The following is a 22,186-nucleotide window of genomic DNA, read 5'->3' as shown; positions in this document are numbered from 1 at the left end:
ATTAAGGAGACTTAGGAGAGACAAAACTATGGATAAACATGAATTATCTGGCATGGGAATAAAAACAAAGCACGTTTATATTGATAGGTAGATATATATTTCCAATGCCATGTGCATAAAAACAAAGTAGACTTATTCCACATAAAGTCAATGAGATTCAATCTCATAATTCAATCATATATGAATAATTATGGTCTCACAACTCAATCCTAAATTGTATCTTGATATTATTTTATCTAGGAAACCGAACACCACCTTAGAAATATAAAATAATCCCTCCCATCATATTAGAAATATAAAGTAATCCCTCCCATCACATTAATAATAACTCAAAAATTTTGACAAATGGAAGAGTTGAAAATAGTCTATAATTATAGTAGTACTAAGGATTATTGAAATTGAGTAAATAAAAAAGTCATAATTACTATTTACTTTATTTTCATGGTTTTCATGATTCCATGTCCAAGGCTTATAATCCGTTTGCATATCACATCTCCAAGATAACACAAAATCAATTTAATCAGATATAAACAGCTCTCAAAGAAGCTTTTATTCTGCAGAAAACGAATAATTGTATACAAACGGCACCAAGAAACAAAATAATCCGGCATCATCAACCGCGAAAAGTAGTCGCAGTACAACATGGTTCCCCTCAACCTGCCACAATTGAAATTTCTCCAGGCTCTGAACTCCAGGAGTACTATATACGCTCTCAAATGCAATTAAATTAATAGCGTGTTACCTAGTCGGCTCTAGACTGGCCTGCTCGCGAGGACAAGATAATTCCAACGATAAGACCGTAGAGCGCCAAAGCTTCAGCGAAAATGAGAATAAGGATCATTCCCACAAATAACTTTGGTTGTTGAGCATTGGCCCTGCAAGTAAAATTGAATGGTTAACTTCTATAATAGGATATGAAGATTTGTATACGAAAGAGAAGAAGCAAGCAAAAGTAAGTCATATCTACAAAGGTATTGTAGGAAGATAACATGATTAACATGCCATGTGATTTCTATATGCAATAGGTTTTGGGTCCTTCAGGCCAATCAACCAAAATAGACATATGTCATTCTATAGCATAATAATCGATGTCTTATTTGCTCCTTACACAAATCAGCTTGTCAGACAAATGAGACCTCGTTCCATGAATGTGATATGGCACATAATCAGGAAAGCCTTCCATACTATGACATAATGAGCCGAAAGAGCTATGCAGTGAGATTACACTAATTCAGTTTCAAACAGGAAATTCATTAACTGTTTAATTTGCTGAAAAGGGACAACTATTAAGTTATAAGAATTGCACAAGATGAAATAAACTGACAAATAGAACATTGATTTGATCCTATATCTATTTCCATCCTTTGTTATCAAAGTCAAGCTTAAGTTGAAACCATTTTCTTGCTTATACAAAGAAAAAGAGAAAACAGTTCATTCATTTCAATTCAACCTGACATGTTAATTCAACCATAAAGACAATCGACTACATCCTGTCCACCAAAAGAATTCACAATCACTACAGCCAAGAGTTCATGTAATTTCCATACCTAACACCAGCATCTCCAACAATACCAATAGCCATCCCAGCAGCAAGCCCAGCTAGGCCACAGGCAAGACCAGAAGAGAGATGGGCATAGCCATCAAAAAGGTAATAGGACTTGGCTTTAGGGTTAATACCAGTGCTGATAATGACAGCAATAATCAAACCGTAAATACCCAAAACACCAGCCATGACCACCGGTACAATCGATTTCATTACCAGCTCTGGCCTCATAACTCCCATTGATGCCACACCTACACCACTTTTAGCTGTCCCATAGGCCGCACCCATACCTATAACAACAACATCATCATTACATCCTGATTCCCAACAAATAGGCTACCAATCTAATACTTACAACATACTACGATACAAAAATATAGTTCTAGTATAAGTATTGGACATTCCAGAACACAATCTAAGGCATGGAAACAAGATTTCGTAAGAAGATATGAGAAGAACCAAAGAGCAGTATTGTAGGAAAATGAAATTTAAGCTGAATTCAAACATGATAGTAAATTAATAGAAACAACCGCTGATTACAGTTACTAAGCCAAAAGAAAGCAGTAAATAGACATGAATCTCAACCAACAGTGAGTGATCCAGCTGAACCAGATCAGTGTGCAAAATAGTACTAAACATCTATGTGGATTACAGATTCGTTAATGAAAGAACTGTAACTAAAGATCACAACAACTCAGAAAAACAGATACTCCTCAACGTTAACAGCTAATTAACATGAGATCAAATAAGCTGATACTAGTATCACACTACCATCAATTAATAACCTGTAGACATTGATCCAAAACAGATCCGAACAACAAATTCTAACGAAAGCGAAAATCCTTGAATTAGAATGGCGAAATTAGAGCAAAAACTGAGCAATATAAGGCGCGATCGGAAATTTTACATGAGAAGACGAGGGCAGCAGCTGCGCCAAGGAATCCGAAGAAGGGAGCAGTTTCATCGCCGCTGAACGTGGAAGACATAGTTTTAGATCGAAATTACTCCTGAAATAAAAAAAAAATGGGGGAGAATTGTATCGCTAGGGTTGGGAGCTCAGATCTGTGGTGTGTGATCGGTGTAGAAACAGCTAATGTCGTTGAAGAATGCACGAGAGAGAGATGATCAGTTAAAACGTGGCTTGTTCGTTTTTTTGATTCTTTATATGCCTTTTACGAGTTTGAAAGGCCATGAATTAAAATGGGCTAGATTATGAATTTTCAAGGCCCATTTAAATAATTGAAAAATATGTTAATTGTTGGTATCTACGTGTATTAGGCTTAATACATTTGATTATGATAAAATAAAAAAATTGAAATAAAAGTTTGTCGCTGATGTTATATTTGATTTTGAATGTCTCAATTGTGTAAATGTTGAATTTAATGTCTGATGTGATATGGGAAAGATTGAGAAACTAAGAGGATTTCTTATAATACTAGAATTTGATGCACTTGGATTGATTTTTGACTTTGGATGCGAAGCGGTTTTAAATTTTTTAGTCAGATGTCACGTCCTCTGAGATGTCTATAAATCATTAACGGGATTAATTGTCGATGAATCCACCGATTTTGACAAAAAAAGAAAAGAAAAAGAGATCTTGATGCTAAAGGAGTAGATAAATTCCTACTCGTCGAGGAGGCGTGAACATGACTTACATGAATCTAGGTACTTAAGGGCATCATCAACCACTGAAAAAAAGGATTGTGGCGAAGGAGCTCTCAAACGAGGGACGAGCATCGAATACTCGAGCTCAAAACTCATTCAATCTAACTTTGAGGTGCGAGTGGTAAACAATGAAGAAAAAGTGATGTTTTTAAAGCGGATCAGTAATTATTCTTCATTTATCCCATATTAACTGAACCCCGGCCCTATTAGATGAAGGTGAAACATCTTACTAACTAGACATGATGCTTGACTTAACTAAACGTCTCTTTATTGATGCCCTAATAAGATGAACAATATTAATTTCCACGTCCATGGCTTATAAAATGTCTGCATAACACAACTCCAAGGTACACAGATCAATTGAATTCGATATAAACAGCTCTACAAGCTTTTATTCTGCATAAAACCATTAATTGTATACAAATAGCAGCAAGAAACAAAAATAAATCCATCATCATCATCATCATCATCAAGCCTGCAAACTAATCGTAGAACAACATGGTTCCTTCAAACCGGCCACAGTTGAAGCTCTGAACTCTGTGACTACTATAATACTCTTCGACAGAATTAAATTAATGGTGTGCTTCCTAGTCGGCCCTAGACTGGCCAGCTCGTGAAGACAAAATAATTCCAACGATAAGACCATAGAGCGCCAAAGCTTCAGCGAAAATGAGAATAAGGATCATTCCCACAAATAACTTCGGTTGTTGTGCATTGGCCCTGCCAATAAAATTACTATGAGAAAGAAAGAAGAAGAAACTTCTATAATTCAAGTGTCCAATACCAACACTATATAACAAAAAGAAAGTAACCAAAAGTAAATCGACGTATCTACAAAGGTATTGTAGGAAGATAATGGCATGTGATTTCTATATGAAATAGGTTTTGTTTCATTTCAGGTCTATCAACCAAATAGAAATGTTTGTTCCCATAGCCTAAAATTTACACATCGTTTGCTCCTTACACAACTCGGCAAGTGTTTCAAGAATGTTATACAGCACAGTCAGAAAATCCTTCCACACTATACTACATAGCATAATTCAGGTCAAAAGTCAACAAACATGGAACTATGGAGTGAAATTACACTAGGTTAGATTCAAACTGGAAATTTATCAGACACATTTAATTTGCTGAAAGGAGTAAGAACGAAAGAAGATAAAAGATTTGATGCATAATCTATTTCATCACCTATAATTAAAAGTCAAGCTAAATTTGAAACCATTGTTTTGCTCATGCTACAAAAAAAGAAGAAACATCACCTATAATTAAAAGTCAAGCTAAATTTGAAACCATTGTTTTGCTTATACTACTAAAAAAAGAAGAAAACAGATAGATCAAATAATCAATTCAACCCAACATGTTGATTCAACAACAAAGGCAATCCACTACATTATGTCCAGCAAAAGAATTCATAATCACTACGGCCAAAAGGTAATAAGATTTCCATACCTAACACCAGCATCTCCAACAATGCCAATAGCCATGCCAGCAGCAAGGCCAGCTAGGCCACAGGCAAGACCGGAAGAGAGATGGGCATAGCCATCAAAAAGGTAATAGGACTTGGCTTTAGGGTTAATACCAGTGCTGATAATGACAGCAATAATCAAACCGTAAATACCCAAAACACCAGCCATGACCACTGGCACGATTGATTTCATTACGAGCTCCGGCCTCATCACTCCCATTGATGCCACACCTACACCACTCTTAGCTGTGCCATAGGCCGCACCCATACCTATAACAACAAATTCATCACACCAGATCCCCAATGAATATATTCCACAACACAATTTAATGCATGGAAACAAGGTTTCAAAAGAGGATCTATATTGTTGGGAAATTAAAAAATTCAACAGAATCCGAACATAATACACTAAGAAAAAGAAAAGGTAGACAATTTCTCAGCCAGATAAAGATGAATCCCAACCAACAGTGATCGAGATTGACCAGATCAGTGTGCAAAACATCCATGTGATGTGATTATGAGCTTCGTCCCTTTTTTAATTGAACCAAACATCATACTATAACAAGTCAGAAAAACAGCAGCATTTAGAACGAACAGGCACTACTATCAATCAATCACCTCTAGTCATTGAAAAAATAAAGATCCTTACAGAAATTCTCAGAAAAAAGCAAAATCGTAGAAGTAGAGAGGCAAAATTAGAGCGAAAACTGACAGACTTACATGAGAAGACGAGGGCAGCAGCTGCGCCAAGGAATCCGAAAAATGGAGCAGTCTCATCGCCGCTGAATGTCGAAGACATAATTGCAGATCGAATTTACTCCTGAATCCAAAAATCAGGGGAAAAGCTCTATCACTAGGGTTCGGAGCTTCGATCTGTGATTTCTCTCAGTGTATGATTGAAGAGAAGAGGATAAGTAATAAACACGTGGCTTCTTCTAGATATTTTTTTATAGAGAGAGGCCCGTGTATTTGTAATAGATTTAATTTTGCTTGTCACCATTGTATTTAGTAAATTTAATGTTTGATTTGGGTAATATGTTACATCACTTTATAATAGTATATATTTTATAATGGATGACTGTAATTAATTATTTTATTTCTAATTTTTCCAATGGTTGAGATAATCAAATGAGCAAATGTTAGGTTCCAAGTCAAAATAGAATAATTTGTATTCGAAATGAATTGTTATTTTTTAGTATTCCATACGTTATGTGATTTTCAAAATTTAAATAACGAAAAACTATAATTACTCAATTCATTATTATACATTTATAACAATATTTTTCATAGTAACATTCATTTATATAAATAATAAAGAAAAACACAAACTTTGAGGGTCGACTTCGTTCTACAATAAACACTACAATATCCACCAAGCATAAGAAATTAGTATGTTTCTGTTTACAATTAATGGCGCCAAATTCCTTAGAATCTTTAGTGTAATCCACATTATTAATTTCAAATTTATTGAATTTTCAAATAATTCCACAATTAATTATCCTAAAAAATGTTGGAAGTTCACTAACTAATATAATTGACAAAATGAAAATAATCAATACCCAATCTCATGCGAAACTGCCACCCTAGACTGCAAGTCAGTTTGGCGATAAATTAGTTAAACAAAACTTCAAAAGAAAAAGGAAACTATTGAAGTTCATGCTACAACAGCAAAGGTAAGTCCTTTCTATACTAGTAATTCTTTTAGTCGAAGAGCGACTTACTACGCTTACTCCTGATTTTCCTCGTGTGTCGGATCACTAAGCTTTGTTACAAGAATTGCAGCCTCTATGGCTACACTCAACTGCTCATCTACTTTTTCTTCTTTGATTTGTTCGCTTGAGACTGTGTATACGCAGTACCCTATACATAATGGATACAGATAAACGGTCACACACGACAAACAAACATTCTGCAGGGTGATCGTGTATTTGAAGTGTATGGAGAAAGAAGCAAACCTGGAGCCACTCATCCGTGTTGGCATCCGTTGTCCCAGTTCCAACTTCGACCTTGGCAACCCTCTTGGTTTTCTAGACAGCAAAAGAGGAAGCAATATAAAGGTTTCCGTAGAGAAATAAGGTATTTCAAGCATCAAGAATCAGAAGCAAGTGACAAGTATTAATTAAATCTTCAAGCCAAACACCATTAGACAAAAATTAAGGCAACATTAGGCTATATATTATGTAGGTATAGTTGATTTTTTCACATACACACACATTAATTATTAATTATTGACCTAAAAATAGCAGTTATGTAGTGATCCTTGATATACATTGTCCAAAATTTTAGGGAAACGTTGAGAAAGTGTATCGCAGAGGGTAAATTTGGCAGCAGAGCAAACGGAGTACAAGAGCAGAAGCCAGATAGAATAATCACCTTTGAGAAATTCTGTATCTGGCCGCGTATCCAGATCCCAAGAAGGCCAAGGAGAGCTACAGCAAGACAAAACAAGAACACTGACTCAACACTCAGCAGACCGCCTACTTCAGTAACCTCAATTGTTCCATTGTAGAAGGTACTCTGGTAAGGATTATGGTCGATCTCATAAACGATGGTTCCAATAAGATCATATTCACCTGACTGTAAGACAAAGAAAAGGGGCACTAAGTCAATGTCCATGATACAAAGAGATGAAGCAGGAAAATCGAACTGTATATTTCTACAGTTTTACATGGTTACCTGTAAGAACTTGCTGACAGCAAAAATGTACGGAAAAGTTGCTTGAGCTGACGGAGGAACAGATGCATTGTTAAAAGCCTAGTAAAGAAAAATGTATGTCCACTATCAGAGATCACCAAAATCTTTTTTAACACGAAATAGGATTCAATTCGCATAGCATAGCAATGATCAAAACCAGCAAAGCTCAAACGAAGAGCTGAGTTGATATATCTTCTATGAAGGGTGAAAACGAAACTGCATTAGTGATTCTATTAGCTTTGCTGTACATTATAAAAAAGGTATAAGGCTTGCCATGATGGAAAAAAGATGCTTGCCAGCAAAGCTGTGCAATATAGTTATAAGAATCCTAACCACATGCAACAGTTCATAGAATTGATTTACTTCCAAGAGCTGGCAAATCTAGATGAACTTTCTAGATTGCTCGAAACATTATGGAAAGAATGAAAGCAACAATACCTGGGTCGAAAGATTTTGAATCAAGTAGCGGTGATCGAAAGGAAGATAAACACTGGCTTGGATTGCAATAACATTTATACTTGATTCTCCTGAATGACCATACACAAACTTAAAGTCAGCTGTCAGCAGATCTACCAGTTTACATACAGCATAACCCCCAAAGATCTAAAACATCCGAAGACTGTAAAGCCACAGCCCACACCATGATCGACAGAAAAAAGAAACTCAGAACTATCTAGCAACAGCTCACCCCCATTTCCAATTCCAACAAGAAGTTCACTTTCTTCTCCAGCTGCTACAGCTGAAAAAGTAAAGGGGCCAATCTCAAACACAATTCACAGAATACAAAAACCAATAATAGATTTGAAATAACATTACAGATGTAGAAATTAAGGGGGGAGGATCAGCATATCTAACATTTCAAGGGATTATTGGGGAAAACGCATATGGTTTCCACGCCAGCAGCTGGACTGAAGTTTCCTCCACTAAAATCTTGGACGTCTTCGCCAACAATCCCAACATCCTCGTGGGAATCAACTTCAGCATCAGGATCCGGTTCGCATCTTGCAACTATAGACCAATAGTCCAATACACAGTAATAAGCACGTATAATTCATTTCGAACACTGAGTGCTTAAACTCAATCCTATATATCATACAAAATAATGGACAACTTGGGGGCAGTGGAAGTTTAGCAAGTTCCAATCCAAAATTCAGAAAACAGTGAGCAAACTAATCAGGGAAACAGAATAACAGCCAATCAAGCAGATTAACAAAAAGGCGACAACAACTTCGAGATTTTTCATAAGGTTTTGAAGGTAAACAGTTCCCATTTATCCTCTGAAGCTCTCTCCCAAAATGGGAGTATATCAATATTACTAGCATCGAATTTACCAAATCCATATGGTAGAATCCAGAATATTACACACGTTCAAAACCACAATCGAGTTCAATCAAATTAAAGGCTACCCATATATAACCTACTGAATAAAACCAAATCCCAAACAACACAGGAAAAAAAGTGCAAATAAGAAATTCGTTAGACCAAATACTCGATCTGATCCAATTCATCACTGGTTGAATCGGAATTCGTAGAAAAATCTCCCATAACAGGAATTGCACACAACAAATCAAAATATAAACCAATATGTGCCCAGTCAATTAATATAATCAAACTAGGGGGCGCGGTTGAAATGAGATGGATCTGGATCAGAGTGATTACTTTGCAGAAAAGAGGCGGAGAAGAGTAGCAGAGATAGGATCAGATAAACCCTAATCGACATTGTCGAGTCTTGTCCGAAACTGAAGAGAAGAACTGTTTTGAGTGAAGGCAGCTGAGATTAGACTTCTATTTTTAACGCTTGGAGTAATCAACAACGGAAAGGTCAAAACGGGGAAAACGTTTTAAGCCAAAAAGTGAATTTAGTATTTAAGAGGGGTGAATCTGAAAATATTTTAATTATAGGGGTGAAAAAAGAAGAACACATATTTAGAAGAGTCGGGAATCGGGATGCTGAAAAATTGTCAACTATGGTTAAATTTTGGTTTGTCCCGCGACTCTAGAAGTTAATTGAGGAAAATATGAAGTTTGAATTTGCTCACAGTTATCGGATTACGGAAATTTTTTGTGAAATTGTAATTATCTGATATGATAGTCGAAAATCATAAATGAATGTTGTTGTTAATTAGTTAAGCGATTTCAATTATTCGTAAAAAACAAGGATGATTGGTTGAAAAATATGAACAATATACGATAGACACGTAGGTGGCCATACTTTTAAATCAGTAAATAATTGCATATAAATCAAAACTTGTATGAAATCTATTTGAATATTCCATGGATTGTGTGTTGTTTTATAATAGAAAAATAAACTACCATGTTAGTTGATGGACCAAAACATATCGAATGTAAAAGCAAAATAGCTTGCTAAAATAAAAGGTTGTATGAGAATCTAAATATTAGTAATAAAGTAGAAATAGACGAATTTAAGCACGACATCAAGTCGTTAAAACATCCAAAATCATATAAGTTGACCTAGTTGATACTACAATGATATTGTTTGGGAGCTTGTGCCTTCTGGTATGAGAGAGTGTTGGGGATGCCTGACTATTGCCATTAAATTATGTTTCGAAATAAATATAGTTAAAATATTGGTCATTAAAAATCATCCATCGGTAAAAGTGGTACTATTTCGACAAGAGGTGATCGTAGACTAGAACTGATCTAGAAAATATAACTCATTAGCTTGAGCTCAGTTGGTTGTGGCTTTAGTCGCTAGAGACCAACTCGATAACTGTCTATGACGTGGGTGGATGATTTATGTTGAGTCAATGAAAAATCGAGAATCAAGAAAGGATGGCCAGGTTTGTAATGACGAAGAGTTGGGTACACCGATACTTACAAGAGAAAAAGAAGGACGAGTTGCATACAATTTTTCTAAAAAGATCCTAACGTTTAGTTATTTTCAATCAAAATTAAAACAGTTTGAGTTAAAATAGTATTTTTTTTTTCAAGTTCAAAGCATTTTCTCGTTCTCTCCGTAGATATTTCTCTGCTAAATCATGGATGGAGATAGTTGCATTGCACTTGGAGTAAAGTCGGAGCTACTATGAGATTAATGATCGATTGATGGAATTTTCGGATGACGCTCATAGATGGGATGAGATCCTCTGCAGTGGAGGAAATCACAGCATTTGGTGCTGTGGTTGAAACGCACAATTTTGTGTATGAAACGCAAATAATGCTATGTCCTTTTTATTACAAAGTGTTGCATGTCTTTTCTTATTCGTTTTTTATATAATATATTTAGTTAAGGTTTACGTTTTATTATTTTCTTTCTGTAAGCATAGTTTTGTTATATCTTGTATATATAATATGTATCTTTTTATTATACTATATTGTACTATAATGTATATTAAGTATAACTTAGATATTATATTTGATAAGTTTATATTTACCGGGTATGTAATATTTTTATTTAAAAATTCAAAATACTTTAAAATATAGTTGGATCTATAAATTAAAATGCTTACCAATTTTAATAATCGTGTATATATATATATATATATATATATATACAACATTTGTCTCTGTATGTCTGCAAATATGAGTCTCATTCCTATCTGTATGTCTGCAAATATGAGTCTCATTCCTATCCGAACGAGTTTTAAAAAATGTTAAGAAAAGTGGGTGGAAAAAAGTTAGTGCAATATGAGTCTCACTTGTATATATAAATTTTAAATGATATCTGAGTGGAGTGAGTTAGTGGAATGTCGGGTCTCTTTACCATTTATAGTAATTATGAATCGAGACTCCTATTCGCGGATGGACAAAAATGGAAAAACAAAACTCCTATTCGTGGACAGAGGGAGTATAATATTATGCATGTTATGTAATCATATATATTGTTTAATATTTTTATTTTTTACATACATACACTTAATATCTAATGTGAATATAATAAATAAAATTATAAAACATATAAAAAAGAAATAAAGTACTAGTATATATTGAATAATACGTCAGAAAGCAAAACTATGCTTATATATATAAGAGAAATAAAATAGCATGAAAGATTAAAGATTTAAAGGTCTGATAAACATATTATATAAAAAAGAATAAAAAGGACATCGCATTATTTGCGTTTCATACACAAAATTGTGCGTTTCAACCACAACACCAAATGCTGTGATTTCCTCAACTGTAGAGGATCTCGTTCCCTCATAGATAGACAATAAGATCGATCCTTTAACTATCTAGTGCCACCTAGAACAATATTATCTAACAGTACATTAATTGACACACAATAGTCAACCTATGTATTAATTAATTTGGAAAACACTTTTAACAACTTCAAACTATCTAATCATATCATATGACATAAATAACTTAGAAATCTAACAGGATCCCGCCGTGGCAGGCATATGCATTAATGCATGTAAACTATTGTAAATTCGGAATAGTTTAGGGGCCTAAATCATATATATCAAAAGTACAAGGGCGTATTGAACAATAAATCTGGGATAACGCCAACTGAGATGCGAATGCGATGTCGTCTCGGCAAACCACTGGCGCTAAGAGTTTGCAAAAAATCCTCATCTTCCTCAAGATTTTCCTAAATCTCACTGTATTATCTGAAGAATTTTTCCTATACCAGCATGGATCAGCTCAATCCTAACTCGCTGTTTCTTCCCGCGCCCGATGCGTGCGTCCCGCCGACGCGCACCAATCCCGATTGTAGGTCTGAACTCTTTTGACCTTTTGATGTTCTTATTTTATTTATTCTCTAATTCTCGCAGTCTCGTATTTGGAAATAGTCGGAATCGGTGGATTATTTGAGTATTTAGCTGATTTGAGGAAATTTTGGGGGTTTTGGGAGAGCGGCAAGCTGTTGATAGTGATTAGCTTTCTGATTGGGATTGGAAACGTTTTCATCCAAATCGTGGAAATATTTGTTGGAATCATGTAACTCATATCTGGTGTATTTTCTGTCTTCTGCAGCTATATATTTCCCTCAGTTGATATGTATAAACTTATAATGCATTTCTTTAGAATGAGACGTTGCAGTATGAAAAATGCAAACTAGTTGTGTGTTTTTATGCTGTTGTGCTGAAATCGATTCATTATTTTTTGGCCTGAATCTGCTTCTTGCGTGTTTGTTTGATCTAAGAATGGAACCAGAAGCAAAGGACACTGTAAGTGCTCGGAGAGTTCAAAAGGCTGATCGCGAGAAGTTGAGGAGGGATCGTCTCAATGAACAATTCACGGAGCTGGGGAATGCCCTTGGTAAATCCTCCTTCGACTCTTCAATATAAATTATAAGCAATAGTTTTCCTTGTGATTATCCTGTTAAATAGTGAATGGCGTTTAAAAGAACTAATATGTTCGTAGCGATTGCTGCTAGTCTAATGAAGCTTTAAGTAGAGCATGGAAGAACTTGTGAGAGCTGTCATTGATCGTGATCGCCCTGTTTTATATGTTGAAATACCTGGAGAAATTGATATCTTTGTTAAAGCAGTCAACAAAGAAAAAGGAAATGAGGGGAATGAATCATAACAAACCTCATAGTTCTGACACCCCCTAGCCTCTACGAGCATGAACAAACCTAGTTTTACTGATGTAGTTTTGCATAATTAATTCATTTTAATATAGAGATATAGTTCACGAGCATAATCACTGTCGTGAGTCGTGAACCACTTTTGATGAATGTTTTCATATCTTAGTAGTAATTGGTATCATCATATGTTTATCTGGTTGTTGTTCCTACCATGAGTTCCAAAGTATCAATTTATCTTGTTATATACATATCTTATTTCGATGCTCTAGCTTATTCATGCTCTGGTTGTACATACTTAGAAACATATGGTGACATGTCATTATTTGCAGATCCCGATAGGCCTAAAAATGACAAAGCCTCTATTCTTTCGGATACAATTCAAATGCTTAAGGAATTGACTTCTCAGGTTGAGAAACTAAAATCTGAATATGCTGCACTGACTGATGAGTCACGCGAGGTGATTCTTTTGAAGAAGCTTTTTATTCCATATAGAACATGCAAACAAGATCTCACCAATCCTTTTATCTGGTTTTAAGCAGCTGACCCAGGAGAAGAATGATCTCAGAGAAGAAAAGGCATCTCTTAAATCCGACATCGAGAACCTTAATGGTCAGTACCTTCAGAGAATGAGGGCCATGTATCCATGGGGTGGAATGGATCATTCTGTTGTCATGCATCCATCATCTTATCCCTTTCCAATGCCCGTTCCCGTACCAACTGGACCTATTCCCCTGCATCCGTCCATGCAGCCTTATCCTTTCTATGGGAACCAAAACCCTGCAGTTGTTCCTAATCCTTGTTCTACGTATGTTCCTTATATGACCCATAATCCAATGATCGAACAACAATCAACGCAACATGCCTCTCAAGTCATGCAGCAAAGTGCCAGGCCTCATGCTTCAAGCAAACCGGACCTTAGAAATAAATCATCCGACGTGGAGAGTAGAATCGAGAAAAGTGATGACTCAAATGACATCACAACAGATCTCGAGCTCAAAACACCCGGATCAACATCCGAACAGGTAAACTTGTGGTTTGTAAGCCAGCATTAGATTGGTTCTTGATTTCGCAACAAATTGTGAGATGATGCCATTGTCATCATGCAGGATTCACCCTCAAAGCAAAGAAGAGCAAAGAAGGTTGCGAGGAAGGAAACAAGCATCACAGACGGAACTTCTTCTAGTGGATGTTCGTCATCTCACAGCGTGCACGCTATCTCTTCTAACAGCATTGTTGGCGGCAAAAGAACAGATGACTGATTAAAGGAAGGTGAAGTGCACTTATCAATACAGTGATTCATGTTCATACTAATTTTTGGTGTCGTTCTCTGTGACCATTTCATGGCCGGGCACTATCTACAAGCAGTCGAGCACCATGTTTATGTCAGAATTAACCATTTCTTACTGGGTTAGCCTAAGCTAGCCACTCCCCAAGCCAAACCATTGTGGTTAGTCCCATCACTTTGTTATGATCAAGATGTAAAAGTTCACAGTACATGGTTTAGTTACATTGTATGTATGTATGCATGCTATTATGATTAACCTACTATGTAGTAATCAAATTTAGCAGAATTATGGATGATTGCATTTTTTTTTATGTTTTCATTAGGATACTCATTTGCATATGTTGGCTTCCATCCACATTTGATTTGCCTCAATGTGTTGAATCTAATTAGCGGTGGTCTGCCGGATTTAGGAGAGCGCCCTCAAAATTGTCGCGAGGGCCTAATTTTTCTCAAGGGTACGCGGAAAATGCAATGGTTGTCCTCCGATCCACCAAAAAATATTGAAGCATACGTTAAACGACATTGTCTTGGGATTATTCTTTTTTGAAATATTACATTGTAAAGTTGCAATTTCTTTCTTCTAAAACAACCGAACTCACGAGACCATCAAAAGGGGCTAATTTTTCATAAGGTCGATAATGTCATGGTCATCCTTTGATTTGTTAAAAAATACTATTGAATAATAGATGTCTAACGTCGTGTGGGACCATAATTTTTTGTACTAGTGTGATTTTACATTGCAAAAGTTATAATTTCATCCAATTAAAAGAACTAATGAAACTGTTAAAATGGTCTAATTTTTCAAGAAGGTCGATCTGCAAAATTTACATTGTAAAGAAACAATTTCCTTGTATTAAAATATAAATCTCTCTTTCTCTAATTCGTTCAGTTGAAACTGCAAATCATTTCTATTCGATAGATCGGATCCCTAAAATTATGTAGAGGAAAATTTGACCTAAAACCTAGCTATAAAAGCATACAATTATTGTTGTAGTTTTGAGTCAATACAACAATCAACACGTGTGCAAGCTGACACAATCGCCAACTTACATCGCAATTTTCCCATAAGCTGCACAAAAACAAACAAAACAACTCTGACCCTCTTTCCATCAACCCTTCACGCTTCTCGCATGCCTGCGCTCCTCTCTCTCTCTCCTCTCACTCTCTCTCGATGCATGTTTACATGATTACATCTACATGCCTTTGATTGACATGTATCGACGTCATTCGAGGATACCCAAGCTCACCGCAATCGTTTTCTTCAGGTGATTATTTTGGTTCATTTTTACAATTTGTAACGTCGAATCAAATGAGTTCGTGTAAGATCAGTAGCTAATGCGTTTTGATTCGAATGTTGGTTATGCAGCTAATGCCATTTAGATCGTCAATTTTGTTTTTGTTTTACGGATTTCGACTTGTTTGGTTGAGATTTGGAGAAAAATTGCGAGTTTATTCAAGGTGATCGCAATTTAGAAATCAGAGCGGAATCGATCCGTTTTCGAAATGCTATATGTTACTCGTTTGTGATTTTCTGTTTTTGTGCGTTTGTATTCTGTTTTGTGTTTACACTCTGTGCGAGTGTGTGTGTGGTTCTATTACTGCTTGCTTATACAATTGAATATTGAAAAATGCAGATAACAGAGAACTCATCATTGAGTAGAATTTGTAGTTTGAGGGTTACCAAAAATGTCCACACTAAATCCAGATGTGCTGCAAAATGGAAGTGTTAAGAATAGCGATTCCATCAACGATTCTCATGAATTAGATGAATATGATTTCTCAAGGTTTGTTGATCGTCCGAGGCTTTTGAATCTGGAGAGGCAGAGATCATGTGATGAGAGGTCGATGAATGATTTGCCTGTGCCGTTCTCTCCTCATCAATCTTCAAGAGCAGATAACTTCGGGCGAGCTTTTGATAATCCCGATAGCGTGTATTCACCTATCAAAAAGTCTGGTTGCAATACTCCCATGTCACATTTTGGCTATGGGATGATGGCCTCTGATCCACACCCCATGATAGCCGAGGCGTGGGATGATTTGAGGAGAGCATTAGTTTTCTTTCGTGGTCAGCCTGTTGGCACCATTGCTGCATTGGATAACTCCGATGAAAAACTCAACTACGATCAGGTAAAGGGCCCCGAAATTATCTACTTGTTGTTGAATGTGTCGTTGTTTTCTCTAAGAGCACATTTCGTTTTATGCGGTAAATGCTTTTTGGTGCATGCTTTACTTGGTTGTTAGAGCATAGATTCATAGCCATAGGTGCTGGAGTTGGGCGAATTGAAGGTGAGAATGCACAAATTTTTTAAGTAACTGTTCTTTTCTGAAACTTCGATGTTTTTATAGGGTTTGATCATGAGAGTGTCTAGCTTATACCTTAAGAGTTGGCATTTTTCACTCTTTGAGTTGTAAAAAGGTGGAAGAATGCTTTCTAGAATATCATCTCAAGTTTTACATATATAAACACATAGTGCAGCTATACAAGATCAAGAATCTATGGAATTAGACTTATGATTTCGTTAATATGCAAATAAATAACTTCGATGGAAGTGGACAAAGATGGGTTAAGTTGCTTGCAAAGTGCAACATTGTTTTGGAACCAATGACCTTCCAATGCACAATTTTTGGGGGGGTAATAGGGGGAAGCTTAAGGCGAGGAGGGGCTTGTAGGATGAAAGGTGTAAAATATGGTATGCATCTTTTTGTAAACCAAAATTTTTATTTCGTGGAACTCCTGAAATTACTTGCTACGAATTTACTGAGCGTTTTTAAAATAGTCTAGGTATCTCTAGACCTTATATATCTGTCTGCATCATTTGCCCTGTTATACTAGTAATGTGAGATATTTTTGCTTTGCAAATGCTTGGAATCTTAAAATATGTGGAAGCAATAACTGGTCTCATGGTTACTGAAGCATAAATAACCTATGTGCAGGTATTTGTGAGGGATTTTGTTCCAAGCGCATTAGCTTTCCTAATGAATGGTGAACCCGAAGTCGTCAAAAACTTTCTTTTAAAGACCCTTCGCCTTCAAGGGTGGGAGAAGAAAATTGACCGGTTCCAGTTGGGTGAAGGTGTTATGCCGGCTAGCTTTAAAGTACTGCACGATCCAATCAGGAATACTGAGACATTGATGGCAGATTTTGGCGAGAGTGCGATAGGGAGGGTGGCTCCAGTTGATTCTGGCTTTTGGTGGATCATACTATTACGAGCATACACGAAATCCACTGGAGATACATCCTTGGCAGATAAGCCTGAATGCCAGAACGGTATACGCCTCATACTGAGTTTATGCCTTTCAGAAGGATTCGACACCTTCCCTACTCTGCTCTGTGCTGATGGATGCTCGATGATTGATCGTAGGATGGTGAGCATGATGACCATAAATCTATCTTTTACGAGTCCTCTTAATCTTGCCTCCTTATTCTGTTTTTCTCTGACCAAATGCTAGGGTGTTTATGGGTACCCGATTGAGATACAAGCCTTATTCTTCATGGCTCTAAGATGCGCGATGCTCTTGCTGAAGCACGATGGGCCAGGGAAGGAGCTTATCGAGCGAATAGTGAAGCGGTTGCATGCCTTGACCTACCACATGAGGAACTATTTCTGGCTGGACTTGAAGCAGCTCAACGACATATATAGGTACAAAACAGAGGAGTATTCCCACACAGCGGTGAACAAATTCAACGTAATGCCCGATTCACTGCCCGACTGGGTTATGGATTTCATGCCGTTACATGGAGGCTACTTCATAGGGAATATAGGCCCTTCACATATGGATTTCCGTTGGTTCTGCTTGGGAAACTGCATTGCGATCCTTTCGTCCTTAGCAACACAAGAGCAGGCATCTGCAATCATGGATCTCATCGAGTCAAGATGGGAGGAGTTGGTTGGAGCTATGCCTCTCAAAGTCTGCTACCCAGCTATCGAGAATCATGAGTGGCGGATTGTGACCGGGAGCGACCCCAAAAACACGAGATGGAGCTACCACAACGGTGGATCATGGCCAGGTTGAAACCTACTTTCCCATTTAGTTCGACTTCTGTGTTCATACAAAATGGTTTACCGTTGTTTCATGTGGGTAAAAGAACAGTTTCATTTTGACATTCGATCATCTGTGTTTTGAACTTGCAGTGCTGCTGTGGCTGCTGACTGCGGCGTGCATCAAGACAGGGCGTCCGCAGATAGCTAGGCGAGCAATCGAGCTGGCTGAGACGAGGCTGTCGAAAGATGGATGGCCAGAATACTACGACGGGAAGCTGGGGCGCTACATTGGGAAGCAAGCACGGAAGCACCAGACGTGGTCGGTCGCGGGCTATTTGGTTGCGAAGATGATGCTCGAAGATCCGTCGCATTTAGGAATGATAGCCATCGAGGAAGATAAGCATCTCAAACCTGTGTTGAGAAGATCCTCGTCATGGACCGCTTGATCACGAAGAAGAATGCTTTCATGTATGATCAAAGCCTTCACATTTAGCCATGAATGATTAGTTTTGGAAATTTCTAACCCTTGATGACTTGATCCATCTCAAACTTTGCTAGTTTTTGAACATCTTGAATTTGAAAAACTATGTTTACTTGCAATTGCGTATGCATGATTTTTTAGACGTGCAACAAATAATTACTCCATGTCAAAAATAATATTCCATTCGTTTACCAATAAACATCTTACTTTCTGGCAGCTCGAGTTTTATAAAATATGAAATAATATAGTAAATGGAAAGAATTAGGATGTGAGTTTCATATACTCAATGAAATGAAATACTTAATAACGAATGAATTAAAATAAGACATATATTGGCAAAGAAATTTACACAATAATAGTTTCTAATTAATTTTTCAATGACTCTTCATTTTTTCAAAGAAATTGGCAACATTTGAAACATATATTTTCTCAATGAAATTGGCAAGATTATTTCAACTAGGTAAACAATAAACGAGACTATAAAAAATCAATGAAAAAATGAATTAAACATGAAATAGAATTGAATATATTTAAAAGTAAAAAAGATTGGTTTGACGTGATTGACTCAAAATCCATATATAATTAGACTAATTAGTCATCCCATTAAATACTCGCTTTCTCCACAATTTCTTCTTCTCCAATTCCTCTCTCTCTTGGGAAAATTTTCTCTCTCCTAAGAAATTTTCCCTCAATTTTCCTTCCATTCAGACGGGAAAGCTCTGAATTGAATCCGAATAAAACCACATATAGATAGTTTTTTTGAATTCGTAGGTTTTCTGTAGAAATATGAAAGCACCGAGGAGACCGGTCCAAGTGGTGGCGTCGTGGCTGCGGCGGCAGCCGCCGAAGGTGAAGGCGTTTCTGGCCGTGATCAGCGGCATGGCTGCGCTCGTTCTCCTCCGTGCAATCGTCCACGATCATGATAATCTGTTTGTGGCAGCCGAGGCCGTTCATTCGATCGGAATTGCTGTTCTGATTTACAAGTTGATGAAGGAGAAGACCTGTGCGGGTATGTTGGCTGTTTTGTTATTGAATTTTTTTTGTTTGCGATTGATTGGTTGTGGTGGAGTTTGGATCTTTTGGAAGCATGAATTTGGGGATGGTGATGTTTGGAGCTGGGGAGATTATAAAATTAGGTTTCCGATTTATATGTAGAAAGAACGTTTTTTGTGTTTTTTTTTTTAATTGATTGAAGGTATTTTGAGATTGATTGCATAGTTGCCTTGTTAGTTGAGCTATTGAATTTGATTATTTTTGCTGTTATGTGTTTGGTTGTTAGGGGGGAAGGGGGTGAAGAAGCTAGGATTTGTTTTGGGGGAGATGAAGGTCTCTTGATTGTGAGCATAGATTGGTGAATAGATTTATTTTGCTCAAATTTTTGGTTTTTCTTGTGTAATGTAGTATTGCTGTTATGGATTGAATTATCCTTCAATTTTGTCTGGCTTCAAGGTTAAAGATTCAAAATTTTGTACTACTATGAATTTATGAATTTGGGAGGAAACTAAGTTGTATATGTGTTTGTTAAAAAGACTGAGTAACAAATACGGTTTGTTTAATTAATTAGTGTGATTTCGATAGTTAGTACAGTAGTGTGAGTCAAGCGCTGATTTTTGCTTAATCTTCTGTTTAAATGCCCAGTGCTGATTTTGTTGCTCTATCGATGCAGGGATATCGCTGAAGTCTCAGGAACTAACAGCTCTCTTTTTGGCCGTAAGATTGTATTGCAGTTTTGTCATGGAGTACGACATACACACTGTGCTTGACTTGGCTACGCTGGCTACGACCTTGTGGGTTGTTTATATGATTCGGTTCAACTTGAAATCGAGTTATATGGAGGATAAAGACAACATTGCACACTACTACGTGGTGAGTCTTCCTTCGAGAAATGGTTGTTTTCTTTTCCTTGGGAATTGTTTTTCTGATGAGGGAGAGTATTCCCCATTGTTCTTTCAGATTTTACAAAACATGAATGTTTGTTGCATCCTAAAGTTAGTCTGTTAGTGTAGCTCCTTATGAGTTGTGTGCTGCTCTTCTTTCTTGTTTTCTTTGGTCGTATTGTTAATATGTAGATAGGTGGCTTATTTTGTCGATTTAGTGCCTTTCACGGGACTCAGATTCTAGTTGCTCTAAAGGTATTTCTAGTTTGTTACATGCCTGTTGTTAAGTCTATCTGGCAATATCAACTTGTTCCGGGCCTCAGGTTTGCACTTTCAAATTCTGAGAGTTGCCTTCAGTTTTCTCTGCTTAACTTGTTTTGGTGCTGAGGAGGTTCACTACCCTCTTGCCATCATGCTCGGTGGTTTATTTTCAATAAACAGAAGCATTTTAGTAGCGTAAAGTATGGTGATTATGTAGTAATTGATTTTTCGTTGAATTCCATAAGAATTTATCTATTTTTTCTCTAATCAGTTTCTTATGCATTCAAATCTAACAAAATGCGTCTGTAGGTTGCCCCTTGTGCCGTTATAGCCCTACTAATTCACCCATCTACGACACATCACATCATCAACAGGATCGCCTGGGCGTTCTGCGTTTACTTGGAAGCCGTTTCCGTCCTACCTCAGCTGCGTGTTATGCAGAACACAAAGGTAAAAAAATCGTACCAAAGATGAATAAATACCAACACACATGGTAATCACACAAGGATATGTTGCACCTTTTGATGATATTTTCTGCATCTCGTTGCAGATTGTTGAACCTTTTACAGCTCATTACGTATTTGCATTGGGAGTTGCTAGGTTTTTGAGCTGTGCCCACTGGGTTCTCCAGGTTTGATCTTTAACTGAAATTCTTTAAAGATAAAAGCCAGTTCCAAAATTATAACCATTTGTTTGTGTCGAGTCTAGGTTTTGGATACTCGTGGCCATCTTCTCGTGGCATTGGGTTACGGATTGTGGCCTTCGATGGTTCTGATATCCGAAATCGTTCAGACCTTCATCCTGGCCGACTTTTGCTATTACTATGTGAAAAGGTCTGCACAACTTCCTCTACTCTACCACGTGTAAATTCATATTGATTCGCTGAATTGTTAAGCTTATCTTGGCTTCGTACGTGCAGTGTTTTCGGAGGACAGCTCGTGTTGCGCCTTCCTTCTGGAGTGGTGTAGATGTATGAGGGGCTATTTAAGATTATTTTCATTGTTTTCTTTCTTTTTTGGTCTTAGATGGCACAGTTTTTGGTCGGAAGCTTGACAGTATCTATAAATTTGGATGTTTAAATTAGTACCGAATTTGATTTTAATTATGAATACAACTGTCAGGAGTTTCGTCTTTGTGTTGGTGATGATCAGAATGCCTGTTTTATGTCATTTTCTGCGATTTTCGACTGTAGTTTTTTCGCTCGAACCTTATGGGCACGGCTGATACGATCCTCGGAAAATGTTTCTAGGGTAAACGTTTGGGAATAGATTCTCGACGGTCTGTGTTTTTGCGTGTGCATTACGTTCAAGAGATGTGCCACATAAGCAATGCGAATAATGGGTCCCTTGTACGTTCAAGAGATGTGCTACGCAAGCAATAGCGCTTCTATGTGACACGTTCGCTAGATGTGCCACATAAGCAATGCGAATAGTGGCCT

At 37.0% G+C, this 22,186-nt stretch overlaps 6 protein-coding genes across 9 annotated transcripts; 3 read left to right on the top strand and 3 right to left on the bottom strand.

The window, feature by feature from the left end:
- Positions 1-501: 501 nt before the first annotated feature.
- On the bottom strand, positions 502-2,693 carry LOC125216887 (V-type proton ATPase 16 kDa proteolipid subunit). The gene is made up of 4 exons (XM_048118671.1): positions 2,451-2,693; positions 1,548-1,833; positions 743-875; positions 502-657 (listed from the first exon to the last, which is right to left on the bottom strand). The coding sequence occupies exons 1-3, from the start codon at positions 2,527-2,529 to the stop codon at positions 743-745; spliced, it is 498 nt and encodes a 165-aa protein (XP_047974628.1). The 5' UTR covers positions 2,530-2,693; the 3' UTR covers positions 502-657.
- Positions 2,694-3,568: 875 nt separating this feature from the next.
- On the bottom strand, positions 3,569-5,609 carry LOC125213320 (V-type proton ATPase 16 kDa proteolipid subunit). The gene is made up of 3 exons (XM_048113798.1): positions 5,394-5,609; positions 4,658-4,943; positions 3,569-3,928 (listed from the first exon to the last, which is right to left on the bottom strand). The coding sequence occupies exons 1-3, from the start codon at positions 5,470-5,472 to the stop codon at positions 3,796-3,798; spliced, it is 498 nt and encodes a 165-aa protein (XP_047969755.1). The 5' UTR covers positions 5,473-5,609; the 3' UTR covers positions 3,569-3,795.
- Positions 5,610-6,238: 629 nt separating this feature from the next.
- On the bottom strand, positions 6,239-9,164 carry LOC125213319 (translocon-associated protein subunit alpha-like). Its single transcript, XM_048113797.1, has 8 exons — positions 9,027-9,164; positions 8,223-8,375; positions 8,056-8,106; positions 7,806-7,894; positions 7,350-7,427; positions 7,047-7,250; positions 6,629-6,700; positions 6,239-6,533 (listed from the first exon to the last, which is right to left on the bottom strand). Exons 1-8 carry the CDS (start codon positions 9,085-9,087, stop codon positions 6,483-6,485), a joined length of 759 nt encoding a protein of 252 aa, XP_047969754.1. The 5' UTR covers positions 9,088-9,164; the 3' UTR covers positions 6,239-6,482.
- A 2,679-nt stretch (positions 9,165-11,843) lies between these two features.
- LOC125214121 (transcription factor bHLH121) lies at positions 11,844-14,442 on the top strand. Of its 3 annotated transcripts, none has more exons than XM_048115014.1 (5): positions 11,844-12,045; positions 12,475-12,590; positions 13,191-13,318; positions 13,398-13,883; positions 13,968-14,442. In XM_048115014.1, the coding sequence occupies exons 1-5, from the start codon at positions 11,963-11,965 to the stop codon at positions 14,118-14,120; spliced, it is 966 nt and encodes a 321-aa protein (XP_047970971.1). In that variant the 5' UTR covers positions 11,844-11,962; the 3' UTR covers positions 14,121-14,442. The 3 variants fall into 3 exon arrangements, with proteins under 3 accessions (XP_047970971.1, XP_047970972.1, XP_047970973.1); XM_048115015.1 differs by having other exon boundaries at positions 11,845-12,045; positions 13,401-13,883; XM_048115016.1 differs by having other exon boundaries at positions 11,912-12,041.
- A 717-nt stretch (positions 14,443-15,159) lies between these two features.
- On the top strand, positions 15,160-18,652 carry LOC125214120 (probable alkaline/neutral invertase B). 2 transcript variants are annotated; one of them, XM_048115013.1, is made up of 5 exons: positions 15,160-15,411; positions 15,931-16,273; positions 17,081-17,512; positions 17,597-18,155; positions 18,280-18,652. In XM_048115013.1, exons 1-5 carry the CDS (start codon positions 15,344-15,346, stop codon positions 18,573-18,575), a joined length of 1,698 nt encoding a protein of 565 aa, XP_047970970.1. In that variant the 5' UTR covers positions 15,160-15,343; the 3' UTR covers positions 18,576-18,652. The 2 variants fall into 2 exon arrangements, with proteins under 2 accessions (XP_047970970.1, XP_047970969.1); XM_048115012.1 differs by having other exon boundaries at positions 15,781-16,273.
- Positions 18,653-19,234: 582 nt separating this feature from the next.
- On the top strand, positions 19,235-21,881 carry LOC125213142 (ER lumen protein-retaining receptor erd-2.2-like). The gene is made up of 6 exons (XM_048113519.1): positions 19,235-19,619; positions 20,277-20,476; positions 21,058-21,198; positions 21,299-21,379; positions 21,457-21,581; positions 21,668-21,881. The coding sequence occupies exons 1-6, from the start codon at positions 19,397-19,399 to the stop codon at positions 21,714-21,716; spliced, it is 819 nt and encodes a 272-aa protein (XP_047969476.1). The 5' UTR covers positions 19,235-19,396; the 3' UTR covers positions 21,717-21,881.
- Positions 21,882-22,186: the final 305 nt, after the last annotated feature.

The sequence above is a fragment of the Salvia hispanica genome, chromosome 3 (assembly GCF_023119035.1).
Source record: "Salvia hispanica cultivar TCC Black 2014 chromosome 3, UniMelb_Shisp_WGS_1.0, whole genome shotgun sequence".
Lineage (NCBI taxonomy): Eukaryota > Viridiplantae > Streptophyta > Magnoliopsida > Lamiales > Lamiaceae > Salvia > Salvia hispanica.
This window is presented reverse-complemented; position numbering and strand designations above follow the sequence as displayed.